The 23,544-nt window shown below is 34.6% G+C and overlaps 1 protein-coding gene and 1 non-coding gene across 4 annotated transcripts; both read left to right on the top strand.

The window, feature by feature from the left end:
* Positions 1-6,379: 6,379 nt before the first annotated feature.
* On the top strand, positions 6,380-6,486 carry LOC131178225 (small nucleolar RNA R71). Its single transcript, XR_009147358.1, has one exon. It is a non-coding gene; the product is annotated as a small nucleolar RNA R71 (small nucleolar RNA).
* Positions 6,487-9,572: 3,086 nt separating this feature from the next.
* On the top strand, positions 9,573-14,835 carry LOC110672644 (ceramide synthase 1 LOH3). 3 transcript variants are annotated; one of them, XM_021835464.2, is made up of 7 exons: positions 9,575-9,797; positions 10,460-10,689; positions 10,818-10,973; positions 11,320-11,505; positions 12,617-12,801; positions 14,461-14,532; positions 14,644-14,835. In XM_021835464.2, exons 1-6 carry the CDS (start codon positions 9,660-9,662, stop codon positions 14,490-14,492), a joined length of 927 nt encoding a protein of 308 aa, XP_021691156.2. In that variant the 5' UTR covers positions 9,575-9,659; the 3' UTR covers positions 14,493-14,532; positions 14,644-14,835. The 3 variants fall into 3 exon arrangements, with proteins under 3 accessions (XP_021691158.2, XP_021691156.2, XP_021691155.2); XM_021835463.2 differs by having other exon boundaries at positions 14,461-14,835; XM_021835466.2 differs by lacking the exon at positions 10,818-10,973 and having other exon boundaries at positions 9,573-9,797; positions 14,461-14,835.
* The last annotated feature ends 8,709 nt before the right edge of the window (positions 14,836-23,544 follow it).

Here is a 23,544-nt window from a genome sequence, read left to right as displayed (position 1 = left end):
AAATAATTTTTTTGCAAAAAATTTACTCTCTCCCCTATACTTAGAATGGACATTATCCTCAATGTTAAAAGATTGCAAGGAATGGGATAATTTTAGCTATAAATTCAATGGGCTCACTCAAACACTGCAGAAAATATGTGACTAATTTGTACATAAAGAATGGATATATAAACCTAAAGTGGATAAGGGGTACTCTGTTTCATAAGTGGTAGCACAACTTGTGCTAAAAATAACACAAGCTAAAATAAGAATTGTTACCTCATTGAAGGTGCAGCCAATTTAATTAAATAAATTTTGGACAGCTGCTGCACTCATTGCAAAAGAAATAGTGGAATGGAATCCATTAAAGCAATTAAACTCAAAAAGTTGTAATAGGGAGGTTAAGCTCAAAAAATATAACCATGAGATATCCACTCATCAAGTGAAATTCCAAAGTAGCATATAAAAGCAAGTGAGCAAAGCATTAAAGATTCAAAAGAAAAATGTGCTTATGAGCAACTAAAAAAAATATTGAATAAGCAAATGTTTCAAATAAAAGAAAAGCAACACAAGCAAAATATTAACTAAACAAGTCGCTAAAAACACTAATTAATTAAGCAACTAAAATAAAGTCATGAAATATGTAAACTGAAACTAAAAGCTAGTCAGTCACGAATGATAACTCCTTTACCCTTGCCATCTGATGGAGGTGGTGGTGCTTTTGGGAATGGGTTTGGTTTAGTTAGTTAGTGGTTTTTTTTTTTAATCAAATGGGTTAGTGGGCTTTTGGGCATGGGATTGGTCGCGATCCCATTTTGGTGAATTGGATTGTCAACTTACAAAATCAAATAAACGACACAAGTTAGAACACTGGGATGTAAGTTGTGCCAGAAGTTGTGAAACTTGCTGCCCAAATGTTGCCCAGTGAACACAAGCTACGACACAACCAAAATCGATTGTGCCGCAGGTTGTGAAACCTTCTGCTCAAATTGTGCCCAGTGAACAAGTTACGACACAATCAAAATTGATTGTACCGCAGATTGTGAAATTTTCTGCCCAAATTTGACAAAATTACACAGTACCTGAAAAAATTGAAACAAATTAGATTTCAAGTGATCAGACCTTCATAACATGAATTCTAATTGCTCAACCTGCTATGTTCATCAAACACTCATTAAAAATTTTCAAAGCACCAATTCACACATCCACATTTAAATTATTTTTTTTTAAGCCAAGATGACAAAGTTTGGAAAAACTTTCTCTTAAAATTAACAAAAAGAGCAATGAGTCCTGCAAAATCCACCCAACAAATATTCAGCCATAGAAAGATGAAAAGTATAAGGGAACAAATTTAAAACTAAAATTTAAAGCTGAAATTTAAACTAGACTAAAACATAATGATTAATGCTCATTTGCTTGCAATGAATTGTATCCCATCTGCAAAAGAAAATTAGAACAATGTCAAACTCTGAATAAAGAGTATAGAAAAACTTAAAACAAATATATGAAAGAAATAAAGAATCAATGAAAAATTATGGGTTATGCCCAGAAATGCTAAGTTTAGGTTTTTAGCTTGACCTTACTCAACCAAAATTTTATGGAGAATGAGAGAGATAGCAGGTTGCTATCTTCTCAATTGGCTCACTAACTGAATAATGCATTAGCCTTTGTCCATTTACCTTAAAATTACCAGATTTTTCATCAAAAATTTCCACAGCACCATGAGGAAAAACTTTCACAACTTTAAATGGTCCTGACCACCTTGATTTTAATTTTCCTGGAAAAAATTTCAACCTTGAATTGAATAAGAGCACCAAATCTCCTTCTTTAAAGTCTTTTTTCTTGATATGCTTATCATGCCATTTTTTGGTTCTTTCTTTATAGATCCTAGCATTTTCATAAGCATCAAGTCTCAATTCTTCTAACTCATCAAGTTGCAAAAATCTTTTTTGTCCAGCAGCTTGTAAATCAAAATTGATTGCTCTTATGGCCCAATAAGCTTTATGTTCTAACTCTACGAGCAAATGGTATGATTTCCCATAAACTAACCTATAAGGTGTAGTTCCTATAGGAGTTTTAAAGGCTGTTCTAACTTAAGGGACCAATCTTTTCTAGACTTGCTGACAGTTTTCTCTAAGATTTGCTTAAGTTCTCTATTTGTGATTTCTACTTGGCCATTTATTTGAGGGTGATATGGTGTGGCAATCCTATGCTTTACCCCATACTTTCTCATCAATTTTTCAAATTGGTGATTGCAAAAATGGCTACCACCATCACTGATTATGGCACGTGGGGCACCAAATCTAGTCAAAACAAATTTTTTCAGAAATTTCATCCCAACTTTTACATCATTGGTAGGTGTAGCAATAGCTTCTACCCATTTAGATACATAGTCCACCCCTACCAAGATATATTTATTCCCATATGAGGATGGAAATGGCCCCATGAAATCAATTCCCCACACATCAAACAATTCAACTTCTAATATGGACTATTGGGGCATCTCATCTCTCTTGGAAATATTGCCTACCCTTTGACACCTATCACACTTGCTTACAAAGTCTCTCACATGTTTAAACATATTAAGCCAATAGAAACCTGATGTCAAGACTTTTTCAACAGTTTTTGAGACACTACAATGACCACCATATTCAGAGGAATGACAATAGTAAATAACATCATTTATTTCTTCCTCTGGTATACATCTCCTAATTATTCCATCATTACATCTCCTAAAAAAAAGAGGCTCTTCCCAAGAATAAAATTTAACATCATGCAAGAATCTTTTCTTTTGCTGCCAAGATAAATCAGGTGGCAAGACACCATAAGACAAATAATTCACAATATTAGCAAACCATGGAAGTGCAGATTTCAACACATACAACTGCTCATTCATAAAAAACTCATCAATTGGCATAATATCATCATCTTTATTTTCAGTTTTTATCCTAGAAAGGTGATCAGCCACCACATTCTCAATATCTTTTTTATCTCTTATTTCTAAATCAAATTCTTGAAGTAATAAAATCCATCTAATCAACCTAGATTTAGCTTCTTTCTTGCTCATTAAATACCTTATTGCTGCATGATCAGTGAAAACTATTACCTTTGAGTTGACCAAATAAGAACGTAACATATTGAGTGCAAATACTATCGCAAGGAACTCCTTTTCAGTTGTAGCATAATTAACTTGAGATTCATCAAGGGTTCGGCTTGCATAGTAAATGGCATAAGGTTTTCTATCTTTTTGCTAGCCAAGGATAACTCCAACAGCAAACTTGCTTGCATCACACATGATTTCGAATGGCAAAGTCCAATCCGGGGGTTGCATGATAGGAGCTGTTGTTAATACCGTCTTTAACCTGCAAAAAGCAATTATACAATCTTGATTAAAATCAAATTTAACATCATGATTCAAAAGATTTGTTAAGGATTTAGCAAGTTTAGAAAAATCCTGAATAAATTGCCAGTAAAATCCGACATGTCCAAGAAAACTCCACACTCCTTTGACAGTGGTTGGAGGGGGCATTTTTTCAATAATTTCTATTTTGGCTCAATCTTCTTCTATTCCCCTGTTTGAGATCAAATGCCCTAAAACGATCCCCTCTTGGACCATAAAGTGGCATTTCTCTCAATTCAACACCAAATCATTATCAACACACCTCTGCAAAATTTTAGACAAATTAGTCAAGCATGAATCAAAATTAGTGTCATATACTGAAAAGTCATCTATGAAGACCTCCATAATTTCTTCAATAAAATCAGAAAAAATGGCCATCATGCACCTTTGAAAGGTGGCAGGCACATTATACAATTCAAATGGCATCCTTCGATAGGCAAAGGTGCCATAGGGACAGGTAAAGGTAGTTTTTTCTTGGTCATCAGGATGGATTGGAATTTGAAAAAAACTAGAATATCCATTTAAGTAACAAAAGTAAGAATGCTTGGCTAATCTCTCTAACATTTAATCCATAAAAGGAAGGGTAAAATGGCATTTTCTTGTAGCATTGTTCAACTTCCTATAGTCTATGCACATTCTCCAACCTGTAACGGTTCTAGTGGGTATCAATTCATTATTCTCATTTTTAACAACTGTCACCCCACCTTTTTTTGGTACAACATGCACAGGACTAACCCACTCACTGTCAGAAATGGGGTAAATAATTCCAGCAGCTAGTAATTTCAGGATTTCCTTTTTCACAACATCCTTCATTGTACGATTCAATCTTCTTTGGTGTTCAATAGAAGGTCTACTATTTGGCTCTAGGAAAATCCTATGCATACAGACTGTTGGACTAATTCCCTTTATATCATCAATTGCATAACCCAAAACTCTCCTATATTTTCTCAAAACTCTCAACAATTTTTCAATCTCAATATCAGTCAAAGATGCATTAATTATAACAAGATATGTTCCATTGGATCCAAGAAAAGCATACCTGAGGTTGAAAGGAAGAGGTTTAAGATCTACCTTTGGGGTATCCTCTACCTTTAATGATGGTGGTTTAATCTCCAAAGTTTGCACTTCTTCAAACTGAAAAATTATGGCTTCAAGATGTGGTGGAGAGCTCTATAAGTGTTGTGCAAAAGCAGCTTTGTTGTGATTGTTATCATCAATGCTCCCACCATAGACTAAGCAATTTTCAAGAGGGTCTTGTGGATAGCTTTTTCTGAAATGCTCTTGAACAATCTCATCAATAATGTCTACCCGCAAACAAGACTCAACTTCTTCATGTTTCCTTTTTATGGTTGGATTGATGTTGAATATCATTTGATCATCTCCCACTCAAAGTGTCAATTTCTCACCCTTTACATCAATTAATGCACCAGCTGTTGCCAAAAAGGGTCTTCCCAATAAGATAGGAATTTTTGTGTCTTCTTCCATATCTAAAATGACAAAGTCCACTGGAATGTAGAATTTCCCAACCTTGATAGGCACATTTTCTAGAATGCCTTCTGGATACTTAATTAAACAGTCAGCCAATGAAAGATACATATTTGTGGGCTTCAACTCTCTCATATTCAACTTTTCATATATTGAAAGAGGCATTAGGCTGACGCTAGCTTCAAGATCACATAAGGCATTTGCCACACAATTATCACCTATATGACAAAGAATGGAAAACACACCCGGATCTTTGAGTTTGGGAGGTCACTTCTTCTGAATTATAGCACTACATTGCTCTCCCAAGTTGATGGTGTCATAATCTTCTAGCCTTCTCTTGTTGGTAAGAATCTCCTTTAAAAACTTAGCATAACTTGGCATTTGAGATAGTGCCTCAGTGAATGGCACATTGATATACAACTTCTTTAGCACTTCAAGGAATTTGCCAAATTATTTGTCTAGCTTATGCTTAATGAATCTTTGAGGGTAGGGAAGGGTGGGCTTGTAAGGCTCAGGTGGGATGTATGGTTTCTCTCTCTCATCTTGCTCACTTTTTCTTCTTCTTTTTCATTTTTCTTGCTCTCAACTGAATTTTCTTCTTTTGTGCTCTCTTTTTCTTCTCTCTTGTTTTCACTCTCTTGACCAACTTTCTTACCACTTCTCAAGGTCACAACCTTACATTGTTCATGAGGGTTTTGTGGTTGGCTAGGTAGTTTGCCATAGGATTTGCTTCCCGATGAGCTTGCTTCTTGAGCCAATTAACTCTCCAACATACGGTTGTGGGCTTGTAATTGATCCATGGTTTGTCTCATGTGTTGCATTTCTTCCTCCAATTTGCTATTCATCTTGCTTTGTTCAGCAAAAAATTTCTCCATCATGCTTTCTAAGGTTGGCTTTGGTTCATGAGGTGGAAGGGATTGTTGTGCTCTTGCTTGATATCCAGGTTGTGGCTGCCTTGTGGGCTGAAATTGAGGCTGAAACTGAGGCCTATTATGCTGCATATACTGCTGGTTATGAGCATAATTTGAGCTTTGACCTTGTTGAGCAAAAGTTGCTTGTGGCCTCCATGTTGAGTTGTTCACATTAGAATAAGAATTTCCCATAGGTTTCTGTTGATAACCTCCTGCATAAGCAGCTTGTTCTTGCAAATAATCATCACCATAAGAAGAGTAATCAACTCCACAATTTTGGGTTCCATCTGTGTAGGCAACTTATTGCATAGTTGTAGGAGTTGAGGTTGTCGCCTTTGTGCAAAAATCACTAAGAAGCTGAGTCAACTGATCAAATCTTGCATTCATGTAGCTAACTGAGTCAAGTTCATAAATTCCAGCCTTCTTTGGCTCAAGTGCTCTAGGATTTCCCCACAAATGGGTATTATGAGCAATCTTTTCTAATAGATCATAGCATTCTTAACTTGTCATTCTCATGAAATCTCCTCCTGCTTGTGAATCAATTGTGTTTCTTATGGCTGGAGTAACTCTGATGTAGAAATTCTGAACAATCATCCATTTGGGTATTTCATGATGAGGACATTGCCTTTCAAGCTCTTTAAATCTTATCCAAGATTCATACAAAGTTTCATCATCCCTTGGTTTAAAAGCTACCATCAAATTCCTCAAATGAGTGGTCTTCCCAGGTGGAAAAAACTGAGATAGAAAAGCCTGAGATAGCTGCTCCCAAGTAGCTATAGTAGCTTGTGGAAGTGAGTCATACCACTCTAATGCTGAATCCCGAAGAGATAATGGAAATAAGGTGAGCTAAATCACTTCATCTGAAACTCCAGGCTGTCTTTGTGTGCTACATATCATCAAAAATTTCTTCAAATGAGAATGAGGATTTTCAAGTGAGCTACCTCCAAATTGTGAATTCTGAACCATTTGAATGAGACCAGTCTTTAACTCAAATTGATTAGCTCCAATGATAGGTCTATTATCTCTCACATCTGCACATCTAGGAAAAGCATAATCTAACATGGATCTTCTCTGATAATCATTTTGATTAACAACTTCATTTAGCCTATTTTGCTCATTTTCTCCATTATCTCGACCAATAGCCCTATTTTGATTCTCCATATTTTCAATTTTCTCCTCTTGGTCAAACCTTTGTTGTTCTTCTTTTTCTGCTTCCTTTCTCCTCTTAGATTCCTTTTTGTTGGCTCGACAAAAGTTTTCAATTTCAGGGTTGAACAACAATTGAGTATCACTTGTGCTTTTCGATCATCTCATAAACAAGAAAAGTACCTGAAAAACACAAGGAACAATAGTGAAAATAAAAGAAAATAAAAATTCTAATCAGCTTAAAACAATTAAAATCCAACTTAAAAACAAACAATTTCCCAGCAACGGCGCAAAAAACTTGATGTTAGCTGTGAAATAGCTTCCGCAAGTGCACGGGTCATAGTAGTATAGTTTTAAAAATAATATCGTTCCCACAGGGAATTGTGTTTAAATTGAAAATAAAAGGATAAGCTAATTAGAATGATGAAATTTAAAGATATTAAAAAAAATGAAATTTAAAATTTAAAATTGGTATTTGAGGAATTTAAACTAAATCAAACAATTAACTAAATTAATTAAACTAGATTACCAAAATTTAAATTGAAATTGCTAATTATGAAATTGGGAGGAATTAAATCTAAATTCAATAAAAATTAAAGTGATTCTAGAGATAGAGTTTTCAATATTGTTTGTATGTGGTTTATCCCCAATTTAGCCAAACACATGAGAATTGCAATTTTGAGGGAAATCAATTCTTAGTTTTTTGAAACATTTTTCAAGCATTTCAAAGTTGGTATTCATCAAATCAAACACTGTTTTCACGGTATTTCAAACTTGATAAAAACTTAATTAAAGCTCTAATTGATTTTTGAAAGTCCCCTTAATCCTCTTAGCTTATCTCTAACACCAAGAAAACTAAGTTTATTGCAAGATTATCTATCACAAATATTCACTTTTCAGTCCATATGTCAAGAATTAAAACTTAACTTAATGAGGGCTCATTCATCAAGCAAGGCAACATGCTCACAAGTAATAAATCAAAATGCAGGAAATCTTATTTAAATAACTAAATCAGTTCAAAAATCACAATACAAAGCAATATTTACAAATCCTTCTCTAGAATCTCAAAGATCTACTCACAAATCATAGTTTCAAGACAAACTCAAGTATAGAAATGAAGAAATAATGAAAATCTAAGCTAAGGAACAGAAAAACCCAGTAAAATGATGAAGAATCTGCTGCTGGAGTGTTACAGAAGGCGTCCCTTTTGCTGTAGCAAGACCAGATTTCACGTGTTTCTCTTGTTCGTCTCTCTTTGCAAAATCTCCTTGTTTTTCTCCTTTTTTTGAAAGAAAGAGAAAAATAAGTTTTTATATGATTCAGAGGTCTGCCCTAAAATGGGTAAAAAGTCAGAAGATTCTGGAGAAAGTGATGTATTAAATCAGAGGGACGAAAGTGCCACGTCAGCCATTTTCATTAAAATGACACAAGCTGAATCGGTTGTATTGTGCCTTGTGTCACAAGTTGTGTAATCTTCTACATGAGAAAAACTTCATATCTGACAACGACACAACCTGTGACACAAGTTGTGTCATAGGTTGTGCAACTTTCGATTTTTTTAATTCAACTTCAAAATTTTACAATTTAACTCTAATTTCTTCCAAATGGCTGCTTTGATCAAAATATATTAAAATTCTTCAAATTTAACCTACAAAAAAATAAATTCCAAAAATTAAACTAATAAATATAAAAAGACAAAATTAACTAAATATATGCTAATATCTATAATAATAACTATGAACAAAAATAAATTATATGTAAATAATGATATAAAATACATGCATCACCTACTCAACCCAACTACCATAAGCCTATATTCCCCTGATTTTGACATAACCCTGATGCCACTGTACTGCTTTTCCTCCTAAATGGCATTGCAGCAATCTTAACCGTATTCTCAGTGGGTGTATTAACAACGTCAAAGTAATATTCAACTTTCACCGGCCACAATTCCAAATCATCACCATTAAAATGTGGGAAATCCAATTTTGGAAAATGATTCCAAATCCAATTTTGGAAAATGATTCCAAGATTGACCATTAAATCCATGGAAACGTTCTCCAGCATGAGAAGTCCCAGCGTTGTTTCTATTAGAAATCAACTCATTGTGCTATAGACTTATATCTGTAAGTAGCGTTTGGACCTCCTGGATTGCCTGATTTGTGCTCGATTCAGTTTGCTTACGAAACCTGCTTATCTCCTCTCAATACGATCCTCCATTTCCCTCATCAGTGCTGCCATTTTGCGTCCATGGTTGCTGATACCAATGTTACCTACCAGTAGAATTCCAAAGAAAGAATACAAAGAGGAAGAGAAGAGAGAAAGAAACTAGAGGGAGATATCATTTCACACTTGTTCACTTATCAATTACAAGTATTTATTCACTAGAGATACAACAGATTCCTAACTACTCCTATAACAAACTCTTCCGGCTCAGCTTAACAATTCTGCCATTCTGTTATCCTTCAGTCAATCTCCTTCTATCATTTATTACAGAACCACTGCTTTCCTGCTTCAACCCCAGCGCTGCACTTTTATCAAATTTCCCAAGACGCACCGTTTTAGTCTGTAACAAAAGTCCAGGAACTGAAATTTATTTTTGACTAGTCAAAGTCCAATTAGTGTTTCTTTATACAAAAACACGATGACCTGTGCAATTTTCCTATCAGCAATTTCCCATTTCTTTGATTATTTCTCAATTTCTCTTATCTTTGAAGAATTCCTTCAAAGAGAACCAAATGGGTCTTTTAGGAACCGATGGTTTTATCAATTGGGAGTCTGAGTCATACCCAGTTGCCAGTGACTTCACGTTCGTTCCCTTCTTCGCCCTCTTCTTTCTTTCTGTTAGGCTTTTCCTTGACAAGTACATTTTTGAGGTACCTTTCACTATTATAACTGTTCTTCACTGCTTGTAAGTTTATCTGATTATTAGGTTTGCTTTGGTTTTAAGTTTTGGTCTGCTTACATACCTTGGTGGATGGCATGATACTATCTTTCTAGTCGTTAATATTTTGCTCATGGTTCATGGCATTAGGTCTTTTTGTTGGTTTGTTTTGGTTATAATTATTGTGGACCTGAGTAATTATAATGTAAAGCTGGTCTGTTTATCGATATCCAATTGTCATTAAGCCAGTTGCCTGCTGCTTATCGAACTATCGTTGAATTAGCTATATTGTTTAAATATGAGTGTCTGGAGGTATGGGCTTGTGATTTAGGAACCAAGTTTTTGTTAACTTGCCTTTGATGTGGGGTGTTTATGGGAGTATTTTACTAAAATTATTGAATTATCAGGTTGACTGGAATTGTCTTGTCACACACAGACACAAAGATGTGAACTTGAAACCTTGGACATTGAATAGAAAGATACTGGTAGATTAGAGCTTGGTTTAGAAGGGACTGTATTCTGGATGTATATCTTGATAATTAGTTCCTATTTGAAGTCTATGAATTCTTACATATTTGGATAATGCTTAAATCAAAGTAGACTTAACTTTTCATTTAGCATATTTACCAGCTTGTCTGTTCATTTTTATTACAGAGTTTAGCCAAAAGATTGATTTTTGGGAACTCATATGCATCGGTGGATGTTGGGAAACGTGCAAATAGGAAGAAAATTAATAAATTCAAGGAGTCAGCTTGGAAATATGTTTATTTTCTTTCTGCAGAGCTTTTTGCTCTTTATGTCTCATATCGTGAGCCCTGGTTCACTAATACTAAGTATTTTTGGGTGGGACCTGCAGATCAAATTTGGCCTGATCAGAAACTTAAGTGAGTTCATCAATTCATCAAACACGTATTAAGATAATTTAATGTTCAATTTTTCTTTCATGCTGTTAGATTTATAAATGTGCACATTTGTTCAGCTTTCATTGACTAGCTATTCTCATGGTGGTCAGATTGAAATTGAAGGGACTTTACATGTATGTTGCTGGATTCTACACGTACTCCATATTTGCTTTGGTTTTCTGGGAAACAAGACGTTCAGACTTTTTGATTTCAATGGCTCATCATGTGGCATCGATCATTCTCATTGTGATGTCTTACATATTTAGGTTTGGAAATGGCTGAGGCTTCAAGTTTAGTTTCCATTTTGTAAAGTGCTAGGAAGAATTGGTTTTTCCACTTATTAGTAGCCAATAAATAAATAGCTAAAAAATCCCAAAGAAAAGAGAGTAGAAAATATATCTGGGGATGCTTCACAGCATATGCATGCGCACAAACATTTGCATGCATATAAAAATATTTATGAAAAAAATTCAGTTATTTGCTACAAATTATTACGTAGAATACCTCTCATACTTTCATGCTTAGGAAGAGCATGATATGGCATCTGCTATTCTGATCTAATTATATTTAAGATGCTTTCTGAGTAACTTGAGAATGTGCTGACTACCACAGATTTGCTCGTGTTGGTTCAATTATTTTAGCCTTGCATGATGCAAGCGATGGATTCATGGAAATTGCAAAGATATCCAGATATAGTGGCTATGAATGGATTTCTAGCATTTTTTTCCTTGGGTTTGTTCTCTCTTGGACAATACTTCGCATCATCTACTTTCCTTTCTGGGTACTGTGGAGTACAAGGTGAGTTAGTATTCAGCATGATAGGAATTTGTCAATACTTGTCTGTTTTCCTTTATATCTGATGCATTTGCCTGGCAATTTCTCACAGGCTTGGAAACAATAAAATTTTCATTTTGTATGAGTTTTATTTTTGAGATCTACAGATGTTGCTCGTAAACAATTAAGTCTTCTTCATCTTGTTCTTCATCTTCTTAATTAAAATACCCTACTCCAAACAATCACTAGAAACACTAGTGCATTATTAGAAAGAGTATAAAGTTAACTCTAAAGTCTTAATGCTCATTTTTGTGAAATAAATCTTTTGCTTATATCTAGCAACCTTTTCTGGTTACTTCTCAATTTGGAACCTAGCTCTTTTTCTATTTTCATATTGTTTTTACTATCAAGTTTTTGTTATTCAAATGCTCTTTTCAGTTTTTTTTTTCTTTTTTCTATTTTTAATGATTGAAAATATTCCCCTAATAGTAGTATCCTTGCAATTTAAATTCAAATTTTAATGGTTTAAATTTATCTTACTTTGTTTGGATTTTCAATTCATATGTTGATGGAGTAAATGAGGAGCCCAAGAAAAGTAAGTTTAATCAGAATTATGGCCTAAGATTTAACATATTTGGGACTTTACAGAATCTTTTATGGTCGTAATAGAATCTTGTATGCATATCTTAGTCAGTCAGATGCTAGTCTAGCATTTCTTGTTTGGACAAGTATGTTTGCAGGTTTTGAATTCTTGCTTGAATTTGCTGTTAGGTAAAGCTGGTTGTTCTGTCTCCTGTATCCTGGTTTGATTGCTGCATCACCAATTCTGCTTGCTGTTGTAGGTTTTCAGCGTCCTGATCAAGCCATACTGTTTTAATTGTACAGAACTATAGATGTGCCCTTTCCCCACCACTGACCACACAAAAATAATAACGATGATGATAAATAATGGAAGAAGTAGAAGTAAAAATCTAATCAAGTGTCAAACAGCCACCTCTTAGCATGTTTCTACCTGTAACAAATGGTTGACTAAAGCAGAGCATCTTCTTCCTCCTTTGCCCCAACTCTTGCTTCTTCTTCAATTTAATGCTTGCCTTTCTTTATAATTTTTTTGTTTTCATTTCTCTTTTGACAGCTATGAAGTCCTTTTGACCTTGGACATGGAGAAGCACATGGTGGATGGACCTCTATATTATTATCTCTTTAACACACTTCTATTCTCCTTGGTCGTATTCAATGTATATTGGTGGTCTTTGATGGTTGGCATGGTTGTGGAACAAATCAAGGCAAGAGGCCGAGTCAGCAAAGATGTTCGATCAGGTAAGGAGCATGATTTTCAAATATGAATCTTCAGTGCACCTATTCCTGGGCACAAGCTCAAACTGGGGAAAGAAAGATGAAAATGAAGCTAAAATAAAGGATTGGCTTTTTAGCATTAGTATACAGAATCTAATAAGACACAAGGATACTTGAATCATCTCAAATTAGTACATCAATTTGACTTTCCTTTTCTTTCCCCTATCCAATCAAGTTTGGCATTCACTAAGGCCTAATTGTTTAAAATTCTGCAACTTCTTACAGTTTACTAATAGCATCCTGTAATCAAAGATCTGTTATTGCCAACTCAATTTATTATGTTTATATCCTTACTATTTTCTCTTTTAGTGTGATTAGTGGCATGTTCTTGTGAACCTGCTTGTCACCTGGAAAGGTAAAACTGAACTTTTAGGTTGTTTGCTATAAGTTGCTCAATTTGGAGTTGAAATGTGAAAGGAGCTATTTTGGGGTGTAAATATGAAGTTTTTGGTAGTATCTAAGAATGAATGGTAACTGTGAAGTCCCAATAATGAGAACCTTATTTTTTTTGTTTGGGAATCTATTTGGCACTTTGCCACTGATAAGTTATTAACATCACTAGTTAAAATCCACAAGCTGTTAGCATCACCAGATAGAACTTACAATATCACATGAACCTTATCCCTATAGAGAAATGGAATGCCAAATTGTAATGTGATAGAGCTCAAGTAAAAGATGAGTTCCAATTATGAGGTTGGAGCAAAGCACAACAGTATCTTTGGGTTTTTATCTGTCTTCTTTCCTTTATTGGTATATTTGATACAATAGTTCATGCACTCTTGTGACGAGCACCAGCTTCCCTGCAACCAAAAAACCACATTAAAGAAAAACAGGACATTTTCAAAGAACACTAACTCAACATGGGCCGCTAACAACTAACTGAACATGATTCATTCACTGTTGAATCTAACATGACTTGGATCAAATGGGGTGCCACTCTTTGTGAACTCCATACAATCATGAACTTCATGTACTCCTCCATTACCAAGGTTTTGCTTAACCGCTTGCAATACAATTGCTTGATTTGGACTTGCATGGTCTTTTTGTTTATTGTTGTTATAATCGTACGATTCTTGATTCAAATCATATGATTCGAGTCAATTCCCCTGCCTAGCGATTCGAATCCATAGGCTGAATCACAAATATACATGAAGTGGTACCAAACCAGGTGAATTGGCAGGGAATCAGGTGAATCAATATCGATTCACCAGATTATGTTCCTATTGCTTTTGTAAGACCAAAAGGATTTTAAACTAAAATTTTAACTTTATATTAGTATGAAAGAACTATTAAATTCTCCACCAAGTAATATGAATTGAGATTAATGCTCAAAAAATAATTAAAAAATAACTCTTCAGTTTTCACATATAGCAAACAAAAAACCAGATGAGTCTTCATACATGATGTATCTATATTCTATTCCTATGGTATTCCCCCATGAGTCCATTACTCCCCCAAGCTAATAGTGGATTTGCCATGTCCAATTCCAAATTTATTTTGCTATAATGGCATTGTTATATTTTCTTCTTGAATATAATTCATGACAAAGATAAATAGGTCCTTTTTTTGAATAAAAAAAGAACTTTGGTGAATGACTTTTAATGTTTATCTTTGTTTGTACAGATTCTGAAGGTGAAGAGGAGCATGATGATTGACCATCAAATAGACAAGTACCTAATAACAGCTCATGCCAATGTAATATCAAAACAGAGAATTACAGCTTCGCCACTTTGATACAAGTATTTTGCTCAAATCTTCCATGTTTTCTCTGTTATCATTGATGTATGTTGTCTTGTTCTCATGCAGATAGACCCTTACGAAAACATGTTCAACTATCTTCATGCTTTTATTTCCATGTGTGAGCTGGTATATTGTAAGTTACTATTGATGATAACAAACTATGTTGATTAAAGGGTGTTTGTGCATGATAGTATGGGATGTATTAGGAGGTTGAGCAGAAATATAGTGAATGGCAGAGAAATGTCATTTTTGGTTCAAGATTTGGCCAGTGTAAAATATTGCCTTATCTTCTCACCTCATAGATCTTAACAATTTGCTTCTCACCTTATAGATCATAACAATTTGTTACAATGGAACTCTTATTGCATTTGAGCCGCACTCAATAATTTTGAGCTAAACAAGGTATGAAGAGCACATCATGAATATACTTTGTACCTTGCTTAGTTAGCAACTGATCCTTTTCCTTTGCTCAAACCACTTGGTCATTTCCAAGCTTTACCCTTGTCTCCACTAATATATCAAGACTACTGAATATTTGCTCATTTTTGACATGCGACTTGGACAACAACTGAGTACTGTCTATGAACCATGTTTGCTTGTTAACATTTTGTGTTTCTTGTAAAGCTATGAATATATTTGTTGTAACCTCTTTTTGATCGTCTATGAAATTTGCTTGTTGAGAAGATAGATCTTGGAACTGATTTTGTTGAGAAGATGTATCCTGGAAGTGATTTTGCTTGGCTTGACAGTTCTCAATATGCCCCATCTTTTTACAAAATCTACATTGAATGCCTTTGAACCAGCAATCTTGCTCCTAGTGATTTGTTCTTTTATAGAATCCAAATGGAGGAAAATTTTCTTATTGTACAGCTCGTTTACTCTTTCCCTTCACTGCTTTAACACCTTCATCTTTCTTCCCTTTTTTTGCAAATTGCTTTCCCTTATGCGGATTGCTTCCCCTTCAGCTTAGCTTGAAATGCCTCTTCTAACACTTCTTCATCCCTTATACTTGATCGTTGTTCTTAGGCTTGCAATTTACTAATTAGGTTTGCAATAGACAAGGTTTTGAGATCACTAGATTCTTCAATTGCTGAAATCTTGGCCTCAAATCTTGCAGGTAAACTAATCAGCATTTTCTCTACTACTTTTTCATCTTCAAAGGGCTCACCATGCAACCTTATTTTATTTACAAGCTCCAAAAGTTTAACTGAGTAATCCTTAACCGTCTCACCTTCATCATCAAATAGGGTCTACGAGTTTGACAGTTCCAACTCCATCTCTTCTTTCAAATTCTGCCTTTAACTTCTCCCATGCTTCCCTCGGAGATTTAGAGGTCATTATCCTAGTGAAAATGATTCTGACACTCTTGAATGAATATAGGTGAGTGCCCTTGATTTTCTTGCCATCATCTTTCATAAAATTTAATTTGAGCCATGGTTGATCTGTTCCTAGTGGAGGAGGATCATCACCAACTTCAACTACTTCCTATAGGTTTAAAGCCTTTAAATATGCTTTTATTTTTTCTCACCCATATGTGATAATATTATTTTTGCGGCTTGAATTTTGGATATGTCTTCATGGACTCGAATTGTGACCTGACACAAAAATTTCACGCTACGACCCGATTAGGATAAAAAGTGAGATATGCGGTGGGCTTCGAGCCCAGGATTGTAATATTCTACCCACTGCGGTAGAGTTGTGAGATATTTAAAAAACACACTGAGGTTAGGGTTTGAGAGTTCTGAGTGATTGTATCTTACTCTTTTCATCATAGTGGATTTTTTTTCTCGTCTTGCCTGTGGACATAAATCTTACGGTTGAACTACGTTAAATTCTGTGTTATTCTTCTTTTTTCTATACTGTGTGATTGTGCGATTTATTTGTGTGTGCCTTAGATTTGCGTGCTTGTCCTGATAAACTAGTATTAGAGCTTTGTGCACAAAATTTAGGGTTTATAGATAGCGTCATCTTCAACGAAGCATGAGATAGAAAAATTTGATGGTGGATTGAGTTTCAGTCTGTAGAAGATTAAAATCAAATCTTCTTTAATTCTATAAGGTCTGTGGAAGGTAATCGACGATAACTTTCCAAAAGGTATGAAAGAGGTAAAGAAGGTGGATCTGAAGAAGAGCCTTGAGTGCGATTTTCATAAACGTAAATAATAATATCCTATGTAAGATTGCTGGTGAAAGCTCAGCGTCTGTGGTATGGAAGAAATTGGAGGAGTTGTACTCTGCTAAATCGTGACCAACCGCCTGTATATAAAGAAAAGGTTTTACAATCTAAGAAAGAGCAAAGGTACGCCTATTAAAGAACATCTGGATGAATTTAATTTAATCACTATGGATCTAAAGAATATTGATATTGAGATTGATAATGAGGATCAGGCCCTTATTGTGTTATGTTCTTTGCCACCCTCCTATGAGACTTTTGTGGATACTCTGTTGTATGAGAAAGACAATATTTCGCTGGACAATATTAGTAAATCTCTAAAATCAAAGGAGTTGAAAAAGAATTTTTTAGGTAATAGAGAATATTTGATGGGGAAGGTTTGGTAAGTAGGGGAAAAACACATTCAAGAAAAGGTTCTTCCAGTAGGAAGAAATCTAAGGCTATATTTAAGTCAAGAATGAAAAAGGCTAACTGTTTTAAGTGCAGAGAGCAAGGTCACTATAGGAGAGACCGTCCCAAGTTAAAAAATAAAAAGGGAAAGCAACCAGAAAGTTATGCGAATATGGTTGACAGTTTATCGATTTTGATGGTGATGACAGTGCTGGGAAAATTTTATCTGTGAGTTCAGATCATGGACAAAATTCCTGGATTCTTGATACTGATGCTACTTATAACATGTGTCCACACAGAAACTGGTTTACCACTTACAAACAGATGAGTGGTAAGGTGTTTCTGAGCAATAATCGTGCATTATCTGTAGAAGGAATTGGTAACATCAGATTGAGGATGTTTGATGGCATTGTCAAAACTATAGAGTATTGGCAATTTCCAGGACTAAAGAGGAACCTGATTTCTCTTAGGACACTTGACTCTTATGGATTCAGATACCATGCAGAGAATGGAGTTCTCAAAGTGTGTAAGGGCTCTATGGTACTCATGAAGAGCAGTTTGACCTTAGGATTGTATTTTCTTCAGGGCAGTACAGTTTTAGGGGATGTTGCAATAACATCTGGAAGCAATAATCAGAATTAGACTTAATTGTAGCATCTGTTTCTTGGTCATATAGTGAAAGAGGATTATATGTGTTAAGTAAGCAGGATTTGTTGGACGGGCAGAAAACAAAATCTATAGACTTTTGTGAACACTGTGTTTTTGGCAAACAAACCAGGGTGAAATTCGACAAAAGGGCAGTGCGCAAAACTAGAGAAACGGTGGATTATATCCACTCAGATCTATGGGGTCCTAACAGAATTCCTTTCAAGAGCGATGCCAGGTATTTCATGACTTTGATTGATGATTTCTCTCGAATGGTGTAGGTATATTTTTTGAAAATAAAAGATAAGGCATTTTCAACCTTTGTAACGTGGAAGATGATGATTGAGAAGCAGACAAAAAAAAAAGGTTAAGCGTCTTAGAATTGGTAACAGATTAAAATTTTTCAATCGTGAGTTTGATGCATTCTGCAATAATGAAGGTATAGTGAGACACGCACTTATGCAAAGACACCACAATAGAATAGTATTGCAGAACGCATGAACAGAACGCTTTGTTACAAAGTACGAAGCATGCTTTCAAATTTAAGATTTGAAAAGGATTTATGGGATGAAGCAATTAATACAGCCTGTTTCTTGGTTAATAGATCTCCATCTACAGCTACTGAGTGCAAAATTCCTTTTGAGATATGGTCTGGTTCACCTGCTGATTACTCTCAGCTAAGAGTGTTTGGTTGCCCTGCTTATGCTCATGTGAGGGATGGTAAGCTCGAGCCGAGGGCATGAAAATACATATTTCTAGGGTATGCATCTGGAGTGAAAGGCTACAGGTTGTGGTGCAATGATCCAAAGTCTCCAGGATTAATTATCAGCAAGGATGTGACATTTAATGAGTCTACTTCATTGGATGTCAGAGGGGAAAATCAATAGTGGAATCAGATCACGGTGTCAGAGAACAGGTGGAGCTTGACATTGATACTTCAGCAGTTCAGTTCAGCAATTCAGAGGATGAGGTGTAAGATCCTGATCAATAAGAGGATGCACTTGAGCAATAGCAATAGGAACCGTATAAAATTGCAACTGATTGAGAGAGAAGACAGATTAGACCCTCGCAAAGATATGCAAATGCAAATCTAGTTGCGTTTGCCTTGTCAGTTGCTGAGATAGTTGATGTGCATGAACCCAGCAATTATAGAGAAGCTATTTCTTGTCTAGATGTAGATCAGTGGGTCGGTGCTATAGGGAAAGAAATTGAATCTCTTCACAAGAATCAGACTTGGGAGCTTGTAACATTGCCTAAGGAACAGAAAGTAGTAGGTTGCAAATTGGGTTCAAGAAAAAGGAAAGCACCCTAGGGGTTGAAACACCTCGATAGAAGGCACGGTTTGTAGCAAAAGACTTTACCCAGAGAGAGAAAATTGACTTTAATGAAGTGTTTTTTTTTTTTTTCCAATTGTGAAGCACAGTTCTATCAGGGTCTTACTTGCTATGGTTGCTCTTCATGATATAAAGCTTGAGCAACTAGATGTAAAGACAATATTTTTGCATGGTGAGCTAGAGGAGAAAATTTATATGAGTCAGCCAGAGAGATTTGTCATTCCATGTATGGAAAACCATGTTTGCTTGCTTAAGAAGTCTTTATATGGTTTGAAACAGTCCCCTAGGCAATGGTACAAAAGTTTTGCTACATTCGTGATTCGTAATGGCTTTATTCATAGTTCATATGACAGTTGTGTGTATCATAGGAAGCTTTCAGATGATTCCTTTGTCTATTTGCTGTTATATGTGGATGACATGTTTATTGCTACTAAAAGCATATCACAAATTAACATTTTGAAAAGCAGTGGAGTGATGAATTTGAGATGAAAGATTTGGGTGCTGCAAAGAAGATATTGGAGATGAAAATTACTAAGGATAGAAGTGTTGGAAAGGTTTTCTTATCTCAGCAGGCCTATGTTGAGAAAGTGCTTAAGCCTTTCAACATGAATAATGCTAAACCTGTGACTGTTCTGTTTGCTGCCCATTTCAAGTTATCTGCAGACATGTCACCAAAAACAGATGAGGAAATGGAGCATATGTCCAATGTTCCTTATTTCAGTGCTGTTAGTAGCATCATGTATGCTATGATTTGCACACGACGTGACATTTCACATGTAGTTAGTATTATGAGTAGATACATGGCGTGTCCTAGGAAAGAGCATTGGCAGGCAATGAAATAGATTCTAAAGTATTTGAAGGATACTACAGATGTTGGTCCGACATTTGACAGGGCCAAGATGAGTGATTAAGTTGTTAGCTATGTGGATTCAGATTTTACAGGGGACTTAGACAAGAGGAGATCTTTGATAGGCTATTTTTTTACTCTCTAAAAGTGCTATCAGTTGGTAAGCAACATTGCAAGCTACAGTTGTTTTGTCTACCACAGAGACTGAATATATGGCTTTAGTAAAGGCAGTAAATGAAGCTTTATGGTTACAGGGTTTAGTAGGTAATCTTGAGTTGATACAGAACAAGTCAATAGTATTTTGTGATAGCCAAAGTACAATGCATCTCACAAAGAATCAGCTGTACCATGAGCAAACTAAGTACATTGATGTCAGATATCACTTCATTCAGGACATTATATCTCAGGAGACTGTAGTTGTGCAGAAAGTCTCTACATATGATAATTCAGCATATATGATGATCAAGGGAGTCCCAGTTAGCAAGCATTACCTAGACTTGGTTGATGTTTGTAATGCTCAGTAGTGCTCTTTCGAGGGCATATGGTAAGATAAAGTGTTTTTGTGGTTATTTTATTGATGATAAAGGGAATTCAAGCCAAGGGAAAGAATTGTTATTTTTGTGGCTTGAAATTTGAATGTCTTCATTGACCCAAGTTGTGACCTGACTCAAAAGTTTCGAACTGCGGGGCGATTGGGATAAAAAATGAGATTTGTAGTAGTAGTGAAGGGCACGGGTCAATCCTTAGGGGTGCAGATGTAACGCCCCCGCAGTATAAACCTGTATAAATATTGTAATATTTTATCCATTGTGGTAGAGTTATGAGATATTCGAGAAACAAACTAGGATTAGGGTTTGAGAGTTCTAAGTGATTATATTTTGCTCTTGTTATCATAGTGGAATGTTTTTTTCCTTATCTTGCCCGTGAACGTAAAACTTACGGTCAAACCATATTAAATTTTGTATTATTATTTTTTTTTTATATATACTGTGTGATCGTACGATTTATATGTATGCTTTAAATTTACGTGACTGTCTTAACAAATAATTTTCAAACATCTTACTCGTTTTATTCTAAGTGTTTGATTTTCTATCCATCATCTAGAAAAATGTTTAACATAAGTAATAACGTGTAGAAAGAAGTTGAGTATGAGAGAGCATACCTGTCAGATTCGGCCTCAGCTTGCTAAGGGATCACACAAGTTCAACTAATGAATCATTGGTTCAAATAATAAATTATAAAAAATCAAGTTAATATTATATATATTAATATAAATAAATTATTCTAATTAATTAATTTTTAAGTTTTCAATATTCATTAGGTTATATTTACATATATCTTAATGATGTTTTAAAATTTTACATAAAAATAGACTATTAAATCTATAAGTAAATTGTTAAATAATGTTAAAAATTTGAATAACATGTATTTATTTTTTATAAATTACTTAAATATTTTAATAAGATTTAAAATTTAAAATTACTTGTATAATATGAGAAATAATGAATTAATTTTTTTTATTTTAAAAATAAAAATAATTTAAATATTTTTTATATGAAAATTTGATTGACATAAAATAATTTTATAAGGAAATTATTTAATAAAATAATTAATATGAAATAATATATATCTTAAAAAAATAAAACTTTTAATTTAGCTGAATTAGTGGTGACATTACTAAATTTTAAGATGTGCATGTTTGATTTGGCTCTAATTAAAATGCAAGAGGCCTATTTGACTGCAATATTTTTTAAGGAGTTAATGTGATTATTAGCCTTAAGTTTAAGGGCCAAAAATGAATTGATTAAAATCTCATTTTATATATAATCACTTCTTGAAAATTAACTTTTTTTTTAATTAAATCTAAGGTACTTATTTTAAATTTAATGGCCGAAATTGTTCAAATATAATAGATTATATTTACATAAAAAGTGGAAATCCGCAACAAAAACACTTTTTTTATTCTGCTAAGAACACATGCCTATTAGTTTTTTTTTGTTTTTTTTTAAATATTAAAAATAGCCTTGAAAGGCTTAAAAAAAAAAAAAAAAAAAAAAAAAAAAAAAAAAAAAACCAACTAGTTACTGAAAACAACCCATTACAATAGTTAAGCCCATAAACAAATCCAATAACAGGCTCAAAATAGAAGAGAACAGTTGCCCTAAATTAATCGGGTAGGGTACCCAAAGGAAAAAGGAAGACCTATACCCTTCACCTAGTAGCGCCACTCCTCTTCACTTAGCCATGGATCCCATATAACTTTCAAGACAAAACTCGACGGCCAAACAGAGAAGTACCCTATCGACACACAAATGGGAGCATCCCATTGCTAGCAACCCTTCAGGATTATCAACAGCAAGCAACCATGGAGCTCAAGTTGTTCTGCATCAACCGACAGCCTGTGGAGGCAAGAGTTGAAGGAAAGGGGTGAGCCCACTCAAAAGCGTCGCGACACCTGCTAATGTCGACTCTTAGAGGCTCTCGGGGGACCTCCACTCTTTTTCCACAAGAGAAGCCTGGCGATCCTGCTGAAGCCAATACCAATGACGCACCGAACGTGCCAAAACATGCCTACATCAGGAGATTTAAGAGGCATTTTGCATCCAACCCCAAGGAGCTAATTCAAGCCTTCAACCCAAAGATCTAGCCCCTATAGCAAAGAAAACCCAACAAGCATAGCACAACAAGCCAAACTTTCAGTGGATTAAAAGAACCCTCAACTCAACTCAACCTTTATTTTAAATTTTTAAATTACCTCAATATCTCTTTTTTCTCGATTTATGCTCAATTAACAACACGACTTCTTTTCTGTAATAATCTTATTATAAATTTTATTAGAATTTTATCTAATTTAGTATGAACATTTATTTGTATTAATATTATTATCCCTCGACTCTTATTTAACTCTTATTTTAGAGCATATTACTCTATCCAACATTAATATATAACTTCATCAATTATATGACTCGATAGATAAAATTTTCTTTTCAATTTATTGAAAATTTTACGATCACATAAAATTATTTCTGTAATAACTTCAACCATTCAGTTTTAATATTACGATATACTCCTTACATATTCCACCTACCAGCAAAAGAGAACTTTATTTATATACACCATCCCATCCAAATGAAAGGGAAGGGAAAACACACTCCGAGATAGGTGAGAATAGTCTCTCCCTTACCCTATCGGGGCAGAAGAGACACTAGACAGCAAATGACCAGGCAAAGCACTCAACGCACGAAGAACAGATAAGAAGGTTCTGATTTGAGCAAACACAGAAGAAGAACAGATTATACATGTCTATTAGTGGCTCATATATAAACAAGAAAAGGAATGATGTATAGAACTAAGAAAATCCAAAGAGAATTGGAGGGCTCTACCACTCCTCAAATACTTGAAAAATGAGGGAACAGAGGCCTGTTTAAATTGTCTCCATTTGAAAAAATCAGCTATAATAAAAAAAAATTCAATTACATTTTTTTACATAATTATACTTTTTTTCTATTTATTTCTAAATAATTATTTTTTTAAAAAATAACAGATTAACTCAAGTCTTTGCTCAAAAAACGAATAAAA

The sequence above is a fragment of the Hevea brasiliensis genome, chromosome 2, assembly GCF_030052815.1.
Source record: "Hevea brasiliensis isolate MT/VB/25A 57/8 chromosome 2, ASM3005281v1, whole genome shotgun sequence".
NCBI lineage: Eukaryota > Viridiplantae > Streptophyta > Magnoliopsida > Malpighiales > Euphorbiaceae > Hevea > Hevea brasiliensis.
The sequence above is the reverse complement of the archived record's forward strand: the minus strand, read 5'-3'. Positions and strand labels throughout refer to the sequence as shown.